Source organism: Sander vitreus, chromosome 15, assembly GCF_031162955.1.
Source record: "Sander vitreus isolate 19-12246 chromosome 15, sanVit1, whole genome shotgun sequence".
Lineage (NCBI taxonomy): Eukaryota > Metazoa > Chordata > Actinopteri > Perciformes > Percidae > Sander > Sander vitreus.
The window spans coordinates 21,495,335-21,511,126 of record NC_135869.1 but is presented as its reverse complement, the minus strand read 5'-3'; the positions used below and the strand labels follow the sequence as shown (position 1 = coordinate 21,511,126).

Sequence of the window (15,792 nt, the reverse complement as noted above, 5' to 3'; positions counted from 1 at the left end):
CTATCAGAGGAGCCTCCTCTGTCTGTAGTTGTGTTTGTTTCATCTATAAGCCCTATGTGAAGTGGAGAGGAAAGAGTGTTTTACTCACAGAAAACTTTGCAGCACCACACTGACTGTACTCCAGGGAACTGGCCTGGACGAGGCGAAAGCATAACAACAGTGCAGACTGATGGAAACAAAGTGATACAGGGGGAGGTGAAAAATACACAAACTGGAGGAAATTAAGAGACAGGAACTCATATCAGGACTTGTGGAGGGATTAGAGGAGTTGAGAGACAAATAAAGCTAGAGGGAGCGGGAGAGTAGAGAGATCTAGAGAGACCTTGGAGGAGGAAGATAAAGAGCAAAAAGCAGGTGCAGACAGAACAAGGATTCTTTTGGAGATTCTTGTCTGCTTGGGTTGTTTGCCAGTCAAATGATGAATTGCTGCTCTCTTGGTTTTTTTTAATGAATACAGATGAGTATTACTGATGTCTATGTATTTGTATTTTTGGAGGTTCAGCACGTGATGATTTCACACATACACATGCATGCATTTTGTTATTGTTAGTGAACAAGTATTTACAAGTATTTATCTTTTGATGTTTTGATTGTAGTGTATGTATTTATATTTCGTGGAGGTTCTGCACATGATGAGTTTACATACTGTATGTTCAGGCATTTTCCACTGTTAGTGTGTAAATCAACTGGTCATTTATCTAGTTGTTGAAAGGACAGAATATGATATATCTCTTCTTATTACTTAATGGTTCTTGTTACTGTTATTTGTTTTTTGATGAGGTTGTTTTATCAGCTGGTTGGTAATCACTTGCAGGTTCCTGGCTACTGTTCGTGAGGGGTTACGCCCACAAATGTCTCCGAAACGCTGAGAAAGGCCTATAGGGCTACAACGCGTCTGTTCCTTTCTGCTGCCATGCATCATTAAAAGTATTACATACTTATTTGTGAGTGCTGACGACTTGCAAATGTTGTGATTTTTGGGTCGGCGCCCATTAAAAAGACATTTGAGTTGAGCATGCCAGTTCTTTTGTTTGAGTCCCTTTGTTCCCCTCCTACCCAGGTTCAGGAAGACATCCACTGTGTGTGGGTATACTCATGTGTACCAACTATTTATAGCGTACATTACGCTATAAATCTGTGCAAGAAGAGCGGGAAAGGGAATTTAAGGAAAAAGAGCTGAACTGTTGAAGAATGTTGTGGGTACAGTAGGTGGATAGCAGGGGTTAGATAATGGGGATGCGTGTGTGTGTATGTGTGTGTGTGTGTGTGTGTGTGTGTGTGTGTGTGTGTGTGTGTCCACAGACGGTTGATTGACAGCTACAACGTTATCTTTGTCTGTCATGAAAATCACTGAGCCATCAGCTAAATACCCCATGGTGCCATTTTGGCATAACAGTTACCATAGTGACCTGAGTCTGTCCCAAATCACTGTAGTGAATAGAAATAGGATTAATTCAAGGTCATAATATCAGCCTGTGGACATTTAGAGTGGTTGTCAGTTCAAATCCACTTTTTCTTTTACTTTAATTGTTTGAAAGGAGCTAAAGGTTTTGCCTTTCAATATAAACTCTCAAAGAATACATTGGTTTGATTAACTACATGCCCATAGAAACATGCTTGAAATCAGCACTTGAATTGCGAGGCACACCCACTTTAAATCAGGCTTTTAAGTCTGTCTTCTGACTCATGGTGGAATGAATGAAATCAATTCAGTTAAGAACCAGGATGAAAAGAGTGAAATTGTGAAGGGCCAATTAGTATATCCTCAGACAAAACAGGTTTGCATATTTACACTTTTAACAGAAAATCTACATTTAGGAACTATTATGTGATTGTTTCTGTGTTTGATATAATTTCATATTTTGTGTTTTCTCCAAAACTACTCCAGGAACGGTTGTTTTGGTAGTTATGCTAGATCACACTTCTCGAAACATCCCACTGCAGTCAGTCACAGGGTCAAAAGAGAGTAATGGATGGAAAATAAGTTGTTGAATGCCAGAATCCTCAGTACCTGCCAAGAAAATCCTTTGAGTACTGGCATTAATCAACACTATATCATCAACTATGTCAAACTTAAATAGTATTGTCATTTTGTCCATTAAGACTGTCAAACCTTATGCGATGCCCCTAAGACTGCCTGGGAGGAAATATCAACGTTACCTTCTGGAGTTGAGAGCTACTAAGGAATTTACCTTACTTGGTTTCCTTAATTTCCCTCAGCACCTCCCACAGTATCTCCCGGGGGACCCGGTCATACGCCTTCTCCAAATCCACGAAATACACGTAGACCAGATGGGCATTCTCCCAGGCTCCCTCCAGGATCCTTGCGAGAGTGAAGATCTGGTCCATTGTTCCACGACCAGGACGGAATCCACATTGTTCCTCTTCAATCTGAGATTCGACTATCAGCCGAACCCTCCTTTCCAGCACCTTGGAGTAGACTTTACCAGGGAGGCTGAGAAGTGTGATACCCCTGTAATTGGCACACACCCTCTGGTCCCCCTTTTTGAAACCACCCCCGGTCTGCCACTCCTTTGGCACTGTCCCAGACTTCCACGCAATGTTGAAGAGGCGTGTCAACCAAGACAGCCCCTCCACACCCAGAGCCTTGAGCATTTCTGGACGGATCTCATCAATCCCAGGGGCTTTGCCACTGTGGAGTTGTTTGACTACATCAGTGACTTCCGCCTGGGAAATTGACAACAATCCCCCATCATCCTCCAGCTCTGCCTCTAACATAGAGGGCGTATTAATCGGATTCAGGAGTTGCTCAAAGTGCTCCTTCCACCGCCCTATTACCTCCTCAATCTCTGTACAACCAAAGCGAGAGCTGTGTCTGGGTTCTCTGCAGTAAGTCGGACTCGTTTCAGGTGAGGGTTGGCCTCCGCCAGGGCTGCGCTTTGTCACCAATCCTGTTTGTAATATTTATGGACAGGATATCAAGGCGTAGTCAGGGTGGGGAGGGGTTGCAGTTCGGTGGGCTGGGGATCTCATCACTGCTCTTTGCAGATGATGTGGTCCTGATGGCATCATTGGCCTGTGACCTTCAACACTCACTGTATCGGTTCGCAGCCGAGTGTGAAGTGGCTGGGATGAGGATCAGCACCTCTAAATCTGAGGCCATGGTTCTCAGCAGGAAACCAATGGAGTGCCTACTCCAGGTGGGGAATGAGTCCTTACCCCAAGTGAAGGAGTTTAAATATCTTGGGGTCTATGTTCACGAGTGAGGGGACAATGGAGCTGGAGATTGGTCGGAGAATCAGCGTAGCGGGGGCGGTATTACATTCAATTTATCGCACCGTTGTGACGAAAAGAGAGCTGAGCCAGAAGGCAAAGCTCTCGATCTACTGGTCAGTTTTCGTTCCTACCCTCACCTATGGTCATAAAGGCTGGGTCATGACCGAAAGAACGAGATCCAGGGTACAAGCGGCCGAAATGGGAGAGTGACTGGCATCTCCCTTAGAGATAGGGTGAGAAGCTCAGTCATCCGTGAGGAGCTCGGAGTAGAGCCGCTGCTCCTTCGCGTCGAAAGGAGCCAGTTGAGGTGGTTCGGGCATCTGGTAAGGATGCCCCCTAGGCGCCTCCCTAGGGAGGTGTTCCAGGCACGTCCAGCTGGGAGGAGGCCTCTGGGAAGACCCAGGACTAGGTGGAGGGATTATATCCCCAACCTGGCCTGGGAATGCCTCGGGATCCCCCAGTCGGAGCTGGTTAATGTAGCTCGGGAAAGGGAAGTTTGGGGTCCCCTGCTGGAGCTGCTCCCCCCGCGACCTGACACCGGATAAGCGGATGAAGATGGATGGATGGATGGATGGATGGTTTCCTTAATTTATTAACAGGTGTTAATCTTTTTTTTTTTTAAGATTATTTTTTGGGCATTTTAGGCCCTTATTTGTATAGGACAGCTTAGACTTGAAAGGGGAGAGAGAGGGGGGAATGACATGCAGCAAAGGGCCGCAGCTCGGATTTGAACCTGCGCCCGCTGCGTCGAGGAGTAAACCGCTATATATGGGAACCCGCTAAGCCTGGACGATTCGGGGAAAAATATGAATCACGATTTTTTAGCTTAGAATTGATCAGCACATTGCGCATCACCACAAGCCTGTAAACATAGAGGCTTCAATGAATGAAGAAAATAGAGTACATACTGGACATTTAAGTACAGTAGGCTACCAAAAATAGTGACATATAACACATTGAACTAAATATGGCCCTGATACAGGCTCTATCTGAACTACTTGAACATGTCTTTACATAATTAAAACATGTCAATCAACATGCTGCAGCTACAGCTTCAGTCTCTTGAGAAATGGAGTTTTGTCAATTGCCAATTTAAGTACAGTATCAAAAACAGAATGATTTCTTAGCACACTCTTTAACTGCTTGCCTTTCATGTCTTCAACTGTCCTATCAAAATAAAGGCCGAAAATGCCCGCAAAAAAAGTCATTTAAAAATTAAATCGCGAACAGGGGTGAATCGAGATCGCGATTAATCATGCAGGCCTAGCGCCCGCTCTACTATGAGCTAACCAGGCGCCCAGCAGGTGTTAATCCAACGTGTCTTTCTTTTCTTTCTTCTTTTTTTAGTTGCAATATTCTAGCCCTGTTTATGTTTTTTTTTTTTTTTATAACCTATTTCTTAATCAAACACCAGCAACAGCAAAACACTGAGATGTTGTGGCTGCCAATGCCTGGGGAAATGTCATTGCGCTGTGTGCAGAGTGTAAACACCCGTAAACAAAGCATGAGTTCACATTCTCCTAAGAACATGTAGAAATATGTCCAGTTTATTTGTATTAAATATTTCTTTGTCATTACGTTGTATAATTCAAAACAAGTGATTACGTTCGCTATCAGCAGCCAAACACTTCTAAACCAAACTGTGCCTGGCCTGGCCTGGCCTGGCCTGGCCTGGCCTGGCCTGCATACATGACACTGCACTGTGGACTCCCACAACATTAGTGTTACTCTAGTGAATTAATATTATTATCATAATTGAATGAATTAACCATAATAATGTGAATATTTTAGAATTTCATTACTTTCATTACTGAGTATTTCTTCTTCAGCATCACCACAAAGTTCTCTCTCTGAATGCACCTACAATAGAAGATAGGAGGTCCGATTGTGTAATGAACTGCATGCCTGAGTATAATCAGACGCTAATTACACACAGAAACACAAATTGAATGAAAGACGCACTGCAAATTTACCCTGCACTTTCATGTGCATAAATCTGCCCCTATTTGTTTTAACATGTCAGTTCAATGGGTATATATATTATTTGCAGGGGACACAATACTAAATGAGAGAATCATATGCTGCCAGCAACATTCGGTAAATACAATTACATTTGAACTGACAGTGGCCCAGCTCCAAAAGTCATGGAGAAAAGATATGGATCCTCTCCAATTCCAACACCTGTCACAGGGTTTCTTCATTGTGGCTAATAAAGCAGAAGAGAAACGCTGATTTGATGTGAATGCCAACAGCATCCTATTCTGTTAGCATTAGGCTTAATTGCCCCTGTCAATCATAAGTGTGTTTCTATGGCAACATTGGATCAATATGAGCAGATTCAGAAACCTAGATTCCATTTCACATTAGGGGAAGGGTCTGATTAAGTTTAATATATGTGTGTGTGTGTGTGTGTGTGTGTGTGTGTGTGTGTGTGTGTGTGTGTGTGTGTGTGTGTGTGTGTGTGTGTGCATGGATTTACACAGTATAGCATTGTTCCAAAGATGAAGATAACTGCTCTTAAATACGTTTAGGAAGATGGAATATGCTAATATATATTGTATAACAATGGCTATTAGGCTAGTCTATATGCTTGACGTTCCACTTCCGGGATTGCTCCGGTGCCGCAGGAAATTCCACCGGATGCATGTCCGTTTCCTTCTGCCTTCTTTGTGTTGGAATTTTAAACTCTGGTGGATTTATGAGGACTATGGTTAATTGCTCTTCAGATCTCTGCATGGTAAATTGAGTCAACTAGCTAGACAATCCGTCCAATCTGAGTTTTCTCTCGCATGACTATTTTACAGCAGCTCCGTGCGGAGCTCAGGGCCGCCCATGACGATTGTGATTGGTTTAAACAAATGCCAACAAACCAGAGCAGGTTTTTCTCCCATCCCGGTATGCTATGTGGACTAGCCAGACCCTCCTCCACTTCACAGTGTGTGGCAAAGCGAGACTACTATTAGGCTAACATGCAGTGTTTCTAACAAGGGTTTGGATAACACACCGTAAAATGGTGTGTCGGCCTCTGCACCTTAGCTCTGTGTGATACATACATGGAGAAGGCTCTCCTTACTCACTCTTTTAATATTCCAAATTATTTGTTCAGATGTATTGTAATGACAGCACTTACATTTGCTTGGTTTGGGTCTGGAACTGTTAGCTTACAGACCCTATTTACAGTCAGTTGTTAAAATATGCCAATGAATGATGTTCAATATTTAATTAACTGCAGTCAATCAGTAGCTGTAGTTGTATTCTCTTTGTGGTGCATGGCAGTAATTAAATTGCAAGATGAGGCTTGTGAAAAAGGAGGATTTGTGTTATCAAATGTATTACTGGAAAAGGTGGAAGTAGGACAGTCAGATACCTGCAGCTACCCCTGTGCCACTTGTTCACCTGTTTCTTTCCTTCATTTCTGCTGCTGTGACCTACTCAGATTAGATGGCTGTATTTGCTCCACAAGTGCAGGTCCAAAATAACTGCCATGAAAAGAAGCTTGATACTGGAGCTCATCATGTCATATAAAACAATTTAGATAGAATATATGGCATAGAGATATAAAAAAAAAACAATTTGCTTGTTTGGATATTGTATTTTCAAATTCTGTACTTGCATGGACACAATAGGACAAATATATCTCCTAATTTAAATGGAAAGAGATCTTACAACACACAGCAGCAGTCTGCAGCATCGAAGGTAAAAGCTTGATCTGTCCTACATTTTCCTACATAGTACAAATGGATCATAGTTATGAGTCATGCTCTTTCCCTTTGAGACAAGTGTTCTGCAGGCCCCATATTCCTAATTATGTAATCATATTCCCAAACATGCACAGATACAGACCTACTGTGCTTCCTGAATCCTCCCTCATGTAAACCCTTTGGGTTTCCCTATGTGGAGCACAAAATGAGATCACGTCTCATGTCGAAGGGATAATCCTCAGACATCAGAGAGCAAGACAATCAATTGCAAGGGAGTGGTGTAGGGTACAGTACACAAATGGAATATATATAATGTCTGCAGATAGTATTCACACCTGTTTTCTAGCTGTTTACTTGTGAACATTCTGTCACCAGTGACTGTCTATATCCATTTGTTATATCAATCAGTCAAACACATTGACAACTGTATCTCTTTTGCTATGTGTCTGCCTAATAAAAGGTCACAGGTAAACTAGCAGGTGCCTAAGGTCATTAGATCTACACAATAATGTGCCATTTCACACATGCTTTAGGTATTGCAATTTTCTGTAGTAATAAGTAGATTAAAAAAAGAGGATGGACCTGATGCTCTGCTAGCACCTCTGGGAAGCGTGCACCGGAATAGTGGAGTGGAATGAGTTCAATTCCCTGTCAGAATTAGAAATAGGTCTGAATTTGGAGCATGAGGATGAAATCTGACCTGTTCCTTGAAGAAATAAAAATATTTTTATTTGTTGTTTTCATGGAATATCGATGGGAATCTTGAGAGTGTAAAACAGAGGAGATGTGGTATGAAAGAAGTAAGATTAGAGAGAGTACACCTAAATAGACAAACTGTGTAATATCATAGACAGCATACCATCACTGTTGTTCAGAATGCTTTGACTTATGTCTGTACTGGCCCAAGTGCCTGTGAGCATACATGCATACTCTTAAATGAGGACATGCATGTGTTTGAGTGTGTACGTCTACACATGCACATGTATGTTTCAGGCCATGTATACAGTTTACTGTGCATGTTTGTGTAATGTGTGTATATGTGTATGTATGTTTTTCCCAACTGCTGGGAGGACATTGTCTGTCATAATGCAACAGGCAGCTAATCCTCTACTTATGTAAACATTTGACTGCTATTCAAATGACATGCAGATAGGATAGAGAGCTTTGGTTTGGCAGGATAGAGTCATAACAAGGAATGTCTGGAGACAATGTGCTGTCAGCATTTGGGTGATTAATTCTGCACTTTGTGTTCACAAAAAGATATCCGTAGAGGACTGAGGAAAGATTGGTAGGTATCGTCAAAGCTTGATGACCTCTTAGCCTCACGAGGTGAGGCACCAAGGGGGGATGACTAAGTGCAGATGCAGTAGGCTGAAAGGGGAGCTGTTGGGGCAATGCAGCATGCATATATTAACATGATGAGAAAGAACACCAGATGAAGAAAAAAGTGGAGAACAAGCCCTGAGGAAAATTGAGATTGATTGTAGAATGCCTTCAGGGAATAGAATAATTATGAGACGATGAAATGTTCTTAGACTTAAAGAGTCTAAATTTGTTTACCATTCATTTAGATCCATGACTCAAGATTGTTTATTAATTTATTCTTCAGTACATTTGTTCGAAAAGTGCAGGCAATTTATATATATATATATATATATATATATAACACAGCAATACAAATAATTTAAAAAGGAAGACATACAAATTTGTCTTTTCCCTTATGCATTATATTTATACAATGTGTTGCATTTATCTTAGGTTTCTTTTTTGTATTCTCCTCTACAGATTCTCCATTACTCCAAGGATCCATCCATTTGACTGAGTCACAGCTGAAGCCAAAGGAGAAACTATGAAGACAAGCTGTCTCACCCCGCATTGCAGCCCAACAAGATATGACATAACATGGATCCCCTGCTAATCACCATGACCATAAAGCTGTGAATGGCATTGTGAAGCCTTCACCCTTTTCTCAGCACCCAATCCAGACCCTTCTCCTCTTTAAAAATCCTTCATAGCAACCATTGTTGCTTCCCCTATCTCTTGCAAACGCGACCTCCTTTCCTGCCTGCCCCTACATTTTTGTCCTTAATTATTATAATTTAGATTTATTTTTATCTGCATCATGCAGGGTGCATTTACCACCTCCACTCTCCTTTTACTTATTCTCCCCTCCTTCATATTCTTCTCCCACTTTCCCTACATGGTCAATGGGGACTGCTGGCTCATTGAGGGGGACAAAGGCTATGTGTGGCTGGCTATCTGCAGTCAGAACCAGCCGCCGTACGAGACTATCCCTCAGCACATCAACAACACTGTCCATGATTTGAGATTGAATGAGAACAAGCTTAAAGCTGTGCTCTTCAGCTCCATGTATCGCTTCACCAACCTGACTGATCTCAACCTCACCAAAAATGAAGTCAGCTATATTGAGGATGGAGCCTTTGCAGGACAAGCCAACCTACAGGTAAGGGGGAATGGGTGATACATCTTTTGAGCCACAAGAATATATTTCACAGTGCATTCAACCTTGGTTTGACACTTTCATTTGGCTACAGCTTGAGTAAGATTTTGATTTAGTGGGAAAAACTACTTCCAGAAAATGTGATGCTTAATTATCTTACATTTCATTGAACTACATTTCTGTGGAATTCCTCTACTTCAATATTGAAAGTAAGACACTTTATTGTAGTGAAATGTTTGCTGAATGTATGGAACATGCATTAGAGATTAGATGGAGACCATAAGTAATTAAATAATATTATGACGGTGGTAACTGTTTCCTCATAATTTTCCTCCGTAAACTCAGTTGCAGTTGAGTTGAGTGTAATGATGATCATTGATCAAAAAAAAAAGTACTGAGTCAAATGTGTTCTCCTAGTCTCTCAGTTAACCTTAAATTATGTAACTTGCAGTGGTGGAAGAAGTATTCAGATCCTTTACTTAAGTAAAAGTACTAATACCACACTGCAAAATACTCTGTTACAAGTAAAAGTCCTGCACTTAAAATGTTACTTAAGTAAAAGTATGTAAGTATCATCCGGAAAATGTACTTAAAGTATTAAAAGTAAAAGTAATCAATGCAGAAAAATCCTCCCATTTTGGAAACGATCAAAACAGTTGTGTGTCAATCAAGTGTTTAATCATTCCAGCTGTACTTGTAGGCCTATATATTGTTGGGTAGTATACTTGAAATGAAATATTATATTTTATAAACTACATGTGTTTTGTGTGCAAAAATCTTAATTTGTAAAGTAACTAAAGCTGTCAGATTAATGTAGTGGAGTAGAAGTAGAAAGTGGCATGAAAAGACTCAAGTACAAGTACCTCAAATTTGTACTTAAGTACTGTACTTGAGTAAATGTACTTAGTTACATTCCACCACTGGCAACCTGTATTGAAGTATGAAAATATTTTACTTAACAACTTGATGAATGAAATCTGCGGCATTGCTTAAACAGAGTCTACTGGACAAGTGACACAGTAAGACCAGTGGCGGTTCTACATTGGATTACACCCAGGGCGAGACCCCCTTTGAGCGCCCCCCACCAAAACAAAAACACAAAATTGCAGAATTTTGCAAAATTACTATATTATAGTGTATATTTATTTTAAGTTCTGATAACGTATACTGTCATATTTTGTGCAGAATTGTGTTCATTGTCTTTTGAAAATGTTGGAGGTGGAGATTGTGCAACTTAAAAAGTGTGTTTCCTGTTGTAATTGCAATAGTTAAATAACTGGATTCTCTTAAGTGTGTTTTTCAAATGTTCTAATGAAAGATTTGTGCAATTGAGAACTATAATTTTCTCTTTCACTTATGTTGTTATAATATATATATATGTATGCACATATATATATATATATATATATATATATATATATATATATATATATATATACACCGTATTTTCCGCACTATAGGGCGCACTTAAAAGCCTTTAATTTTCTCAAAAAATGACAGTGCGCCTTATAATCCGGAGCGTCTTATATATGGATTAATTCTGGTTGTGCTTACTGACCTCGGAGCAATTTTGTGTGGTACTCTGTCAAGATACCGTAGTCAGGAGCGTCGCGGAGTAATACATAGGCCTACTGTGCTTTAGAGCCCTGCGCGAGACTGTTTTCTTCATCCCGCTCCCGCTGAATTTTGGACCATTACCGCCCGCACCTGCAACGTGTGTTCCACTGCCGCCCGCACCAGCAATGTGTATGTCCAGCACCAGCAAAACTTTTTATGCCCGCACAATAATAGAAATGCATTGATTTTGTGGCTTCTCCCGTCCCGCAGGGGAAAACACGTCATTTTATAGGCTATTAATAAAGAGATTCATGGGGTTGTTTGTTTCGTCAAACTTGCCTTGCTTTTTTTTAGTGCTGTAAATACCTTCTTTGAGTTTCCTTTCAACATCATTTGTTGACATTCTATCGCTAGGCTACGTCCCGATCCTGCAGTGTTTTGCTTAATGCGCCTTATAGTCCGGTGCGCTTTATATATGAAAAAAGTTCAAAAATAGACCATTCATTAAGAGTGCGCCTTATAATCCAGTGTACCCTATAGTGCGGAAAATACGGTATATATAAATGTGCCAAAAATATATACAATCAGATATATAAAAATTGTAACAATAGCAGAGAGCAACGATAATATAAAATATTAAGAATACTATACAAATAAAATATAGAATAAATAGGCCTATTCTAAATAGCACAAATCCTTCATCACACAAATGTGAAAACACACTAAAGAGAATCTAACTGTTACACTATTGCACTAAGAACAGAAAACACAAACTAAAACCTGACCTTTCTGGCCTTCCTTGATGCAAAATCATCAATGATGTTATTGTATGAAATCTGCTCCCCTATTGAATACTCACGGGCGCAACGCCCTTTAAAAAAAAAAGTAGTCAAAAAATGTTTGCATTTCAGACGGCCGACACGAACACACACGCCTATCAACTCGATAATAAAGCCGTAAAGTAGGCAAGGCTCTTTCAACTCAGGATAGGATTGAGACGAAAAGTTTAACTGACACACAACCGCGATCAGCTTCGTGGGTGCTCAGTATTAGCGGAGCACCAATGGTATCGGCACCTATGCCCAGCAACCCCTTCGACCCAGAGGTGAACTGTCCCCCGCTCCCCCCTCCCCTTTCCCCTTCTCACACAGCTTCTCTGTGCAGTGTGCGCACAGCACCTTCTCAGTAAGCAGGGACGCAAATTTGCCAATTCCCCACACGGTGAAATTATAATAACACAGTAGAAAATCTCTTCGAGGATTTTTTTTTTTTGTAAGTGCTCGTGCCGCCCCCCATGAGTCATAAAAAAATGCGCCCCGGGCGGCTGCCCGCTTCGCCCGTGCCAAAAACCGCCACTGAGTATGACAATCACACGGGTTGTCAAAAAATTCTTTTTACCATATTGCCTAAACCATCTACAGTATAAGGAGTAAGAGGACAATCTGTTATAAGTATACGTTGTACAGAAACAGTGCACATATACTAAAGCAACTACACGTTAACAAAAGGTTGAATAAATATATTTGGCACAATTATGTTGCTTACCCTCCTGAACTCTGTTCTAGAAAATGCTGCAGCATGACCGAATCTCATTAGTTAAGTTGAATTCAAATGTTACTATAATGAGTATAAATTAGGACTAAAACTGGGCCAACAATGAAAAATAAAATAAAAATGCCCAAATGCTACTTTTATGTGTTCCTCATGCTAGTCGTCACTGTAAATGAGTGGAACCTCAGTCTCTCACAAGTTGATATAAAGGTCATTGATTGAATGATTGATTGATTGATTTGTTTTCCCAGGTACTTCAGCTGGGCTACAACAAGTTGACGAACATAACTGAGGGTATGATGAGAGGGCTTGGCCGCATGCAATGCCTCTTCCTCCAGCACAACCTTATTGAGGTTATTGCCAGCAATGCATTCTGGGAGTGTCCCAGCCTCAGCAGCATTGACCTGTCATCCAACAAACTTGGCCGCATTGACCCATCCACATTCACAGTTCTCAGTCGGCTGATGGTGTGTGAACTGGCAGCAAATCCATTCCATTGCGGCTGTGATCTTTATAGTTTCCTAACCTGGTTGGAGTCCTTCAACAATGTAACACACACCTATGACCGCCTCCAGTGTGAGACGCCCCGGGAAATGTTTGGCTACCCGTTACTTATCGCTGCTGGCCATACTGGTCGAAATGCCAAAAACACTTTGTACCATCGCTGCAGAGATGGAGTGATGATTCCAGGAATGACTTCTCTACCACCAGATCTGGATGGTCCTTCCGGGATCGGACCAGAGATGTTTGGTGGTGTGGGGCCGTACCACCAGCCCACCACCTCTTCCTCATCCACTGAACACAGCATTCCCAGCATCAAGCTCCAACATGTCTCTTTGTCATCAGCCTCTCTCCTTGTGCAGATCCCAAATCCCTACAGCAAAATGTATATTCTAACACAATACAACCAGACCTTTGTGTCTGACGTCATGAACTTGAAGAACAGGAAGGAGATGATCACCCTCAGCAAGCTCAAGCCACACACCAATTACTCCTTCTGTGTAGCATCCATCCGCAACTCTCAACGTTACAACCACACCTGTGTCCAGTTTTCCACTCGGGCTCAAAATCAGGATGACACGCTGCCCACACCTTCAACAACTACTCACTACATAATGACCATTGTGGGCTGCCTTTTTGGAATGCTCATAGTTTTAGGCTTTGTCTACTACTGTCTACGTAAGAAACGTATGCATGATGAGAAGAGGAAGTCCATCTGTGTCAAGAAAACTATACTGGAAATGCGCTATGGACCAGAGGTGGCAGCAGCAGTGGCAAATGATCCATCAGCAGTCCATAAGCTTCAGGAACAGTCCAGAGAACATCACCAGTATCTGCACCAACATGGAGGCAAACTTCCCATGTCCGCATCCTCTAGTTTGGGAATGCTCCACTCAGCTAACACCAGTTCCTCCAGACTTTCCTCTATACCACAAGTAGAAAAGATGGCCACTGCCTTTTCAGAGGCCATGGCTAGTAAAGGAAACTATATGGATGTCAGAACTGGAGGGGCAGGGATTGAGAGGTTGGGAGAGGGTGGGCATGGAGGGATGGACTTGAGGGACGATGACGGAACTGATGTTGGTGATGACTCAGATGATGACGGTCGTGGCTCAGCATCAGAGATTTCCACCATTGCCATGGAGGTGGACAAGGTTAACCAGATCATTAACAACTGCATTGATGCACTGAAACTGGATGCAGCAGCAGTTGCTGCTTCAGGGGCCTCTACTAACCCTATGTCCTGCTCCAATCCAACCTCCCCTCCCCCCACCAGCACATCCTCCCTTACTCATGGCCTAATTCCACTCTCCCAAGGGGTGACAGAGATGTGCCAAATCATTGCTCCCAACAAAATACCCCCTCCACCTCCACTCCCTGCTTTGAATGCCCCTCTCTCTGAGCGCCCAGGGATCAGTGGTGGTGCCTTTGTCGTCACTCCCCCCTACAGACCCCCTCCACCAGCCACTGCTGTACGTCCTATTCAGCGACAAATGAGTGCAGATGCAGCTGTGGTTATTGTAAATGCAGTTAAGAAACAGTGCAGCACCACCTCTTGTGGCTCCATGGGTCGGGACAGGGAACGTGGAGGAGCTAGGGTGTATAGCCTGGATGTTCCAGAGCCACGTAGCCCAGATGCCTGTAATCAACAACAGCAGCACTACCAAGACCGGGCCAGCCCCGTGGGCTGTGGGGAGCCCCTAGAGAGGCTGCCTTTAGTGGGAAGTGGGAGCTGCGGTGGTGGGGGTGGTGGTGGTTGCGACAGTGGTGGTGTTGGTGCCCAACATAAGGACAGCCAGAAACAACACCATTACCATCAAAATCAACAAATACAACATCAGCAGCAGCAGCAGCAGCAGCAGCAGCAGCAGCAGCAGCAGCTAGAGGTGCAGCAGGACTACCACTGCTCGGAGCACCGCCACTCCGTCCCAGCTCTATATTATGAAGGCTCCCACCAAGGCTCCCCAGCCCAAAAGGTTTCCTTCTTGAAGCCCCTGACACGCTCCCGCAGGGATGCAGCATCTTACTCCCAGCTTTCGCCTGCCCGCCACCATTCCAGTTACTCTGGCTACTCCTCCAGCCCAGAGTACTCCTCAGAGAGCTCGCTGCGGATCTGGGAGCGCTTTCGTCCCTACAGGAAAGGCCAGCGTGATGAGGCCTGTTATGTGACAGCCGGAAATGCCCTTAGAAAAAAGGTGCAGTTTGCTAAAGGCGAGGACCTGCATGACATCCTTGATTACTGGAAGGGGGTGTCAGCACAGCAGAAGCTGTGACTGGGGGACCAGAGATGGGTATTGTGGGAAAAATAGCTTGGATACTTCTTTTCCTGATAGGCCAGTGGGCCAGACAAAACAATAGGAAGATGGGGAAAAAAATGTAGGACAACATTTTGCCTTTGGTTTTTTTGGCATGCTAGGTGTATAGAATATTGTGCTAAAGCAAGGACTCTGAAACTGTGCCTGGGATATGAGAGTCATGATGGTGTTTTATTTTACACTTTTTTGTAGCACCTTTTTTAGATCATTCTCATTTGGCGTTTTGGGGTTTTATTTATAGCACAGGGAGCAAATGCCAACTGTGTAATTTAGTACTCGAGTACTTGAGTGATCATGGTTTGTGATCCTAAGGACCGTCTTTATCAGTGCCATGTTTCCATATATGGGTAATCACAGAGGTTAAATGCTGATATCCTTCATTTTCAGCTTGTGTGATCCAAGGTGTTGTTTCCTATTTGGTATTGGGTACTGTATCAATTTGCAGTGTGCACTTGGATATGCTTAGGCT

At 42.6% G+C, this 15,792-nt stretch overlaps 1 protein-coding gene across 1 annotated transcript; it reads left to right on the top strand.

Moving 5' to 3' along the window:
• The first annotated feature begins 6,134 nt into the window (after positions 1-6,134).
• Positions 6,135-15,281, top strand: elfn2b (extracellular leucine-rich repeat and fibronectin type III domain containing 2b). The gene is made up of 4 exons (XM_078270339.1): positions 6,135-6,159; positions 9,068-9,402; positions 12,759-14,780; positions 14,865-15,281. The coding sequence occupies exons 1-4, from the start codon at positions 6,135-6,137 to the stop codon at positions 15,279-15,281; spliced, it is 2,799 nt and encodes a 932-aa protein (XP_078126465.1).
• The last annotated feature ends 511 nt before the right edge of the window (positions 15,282-15,792 follow it).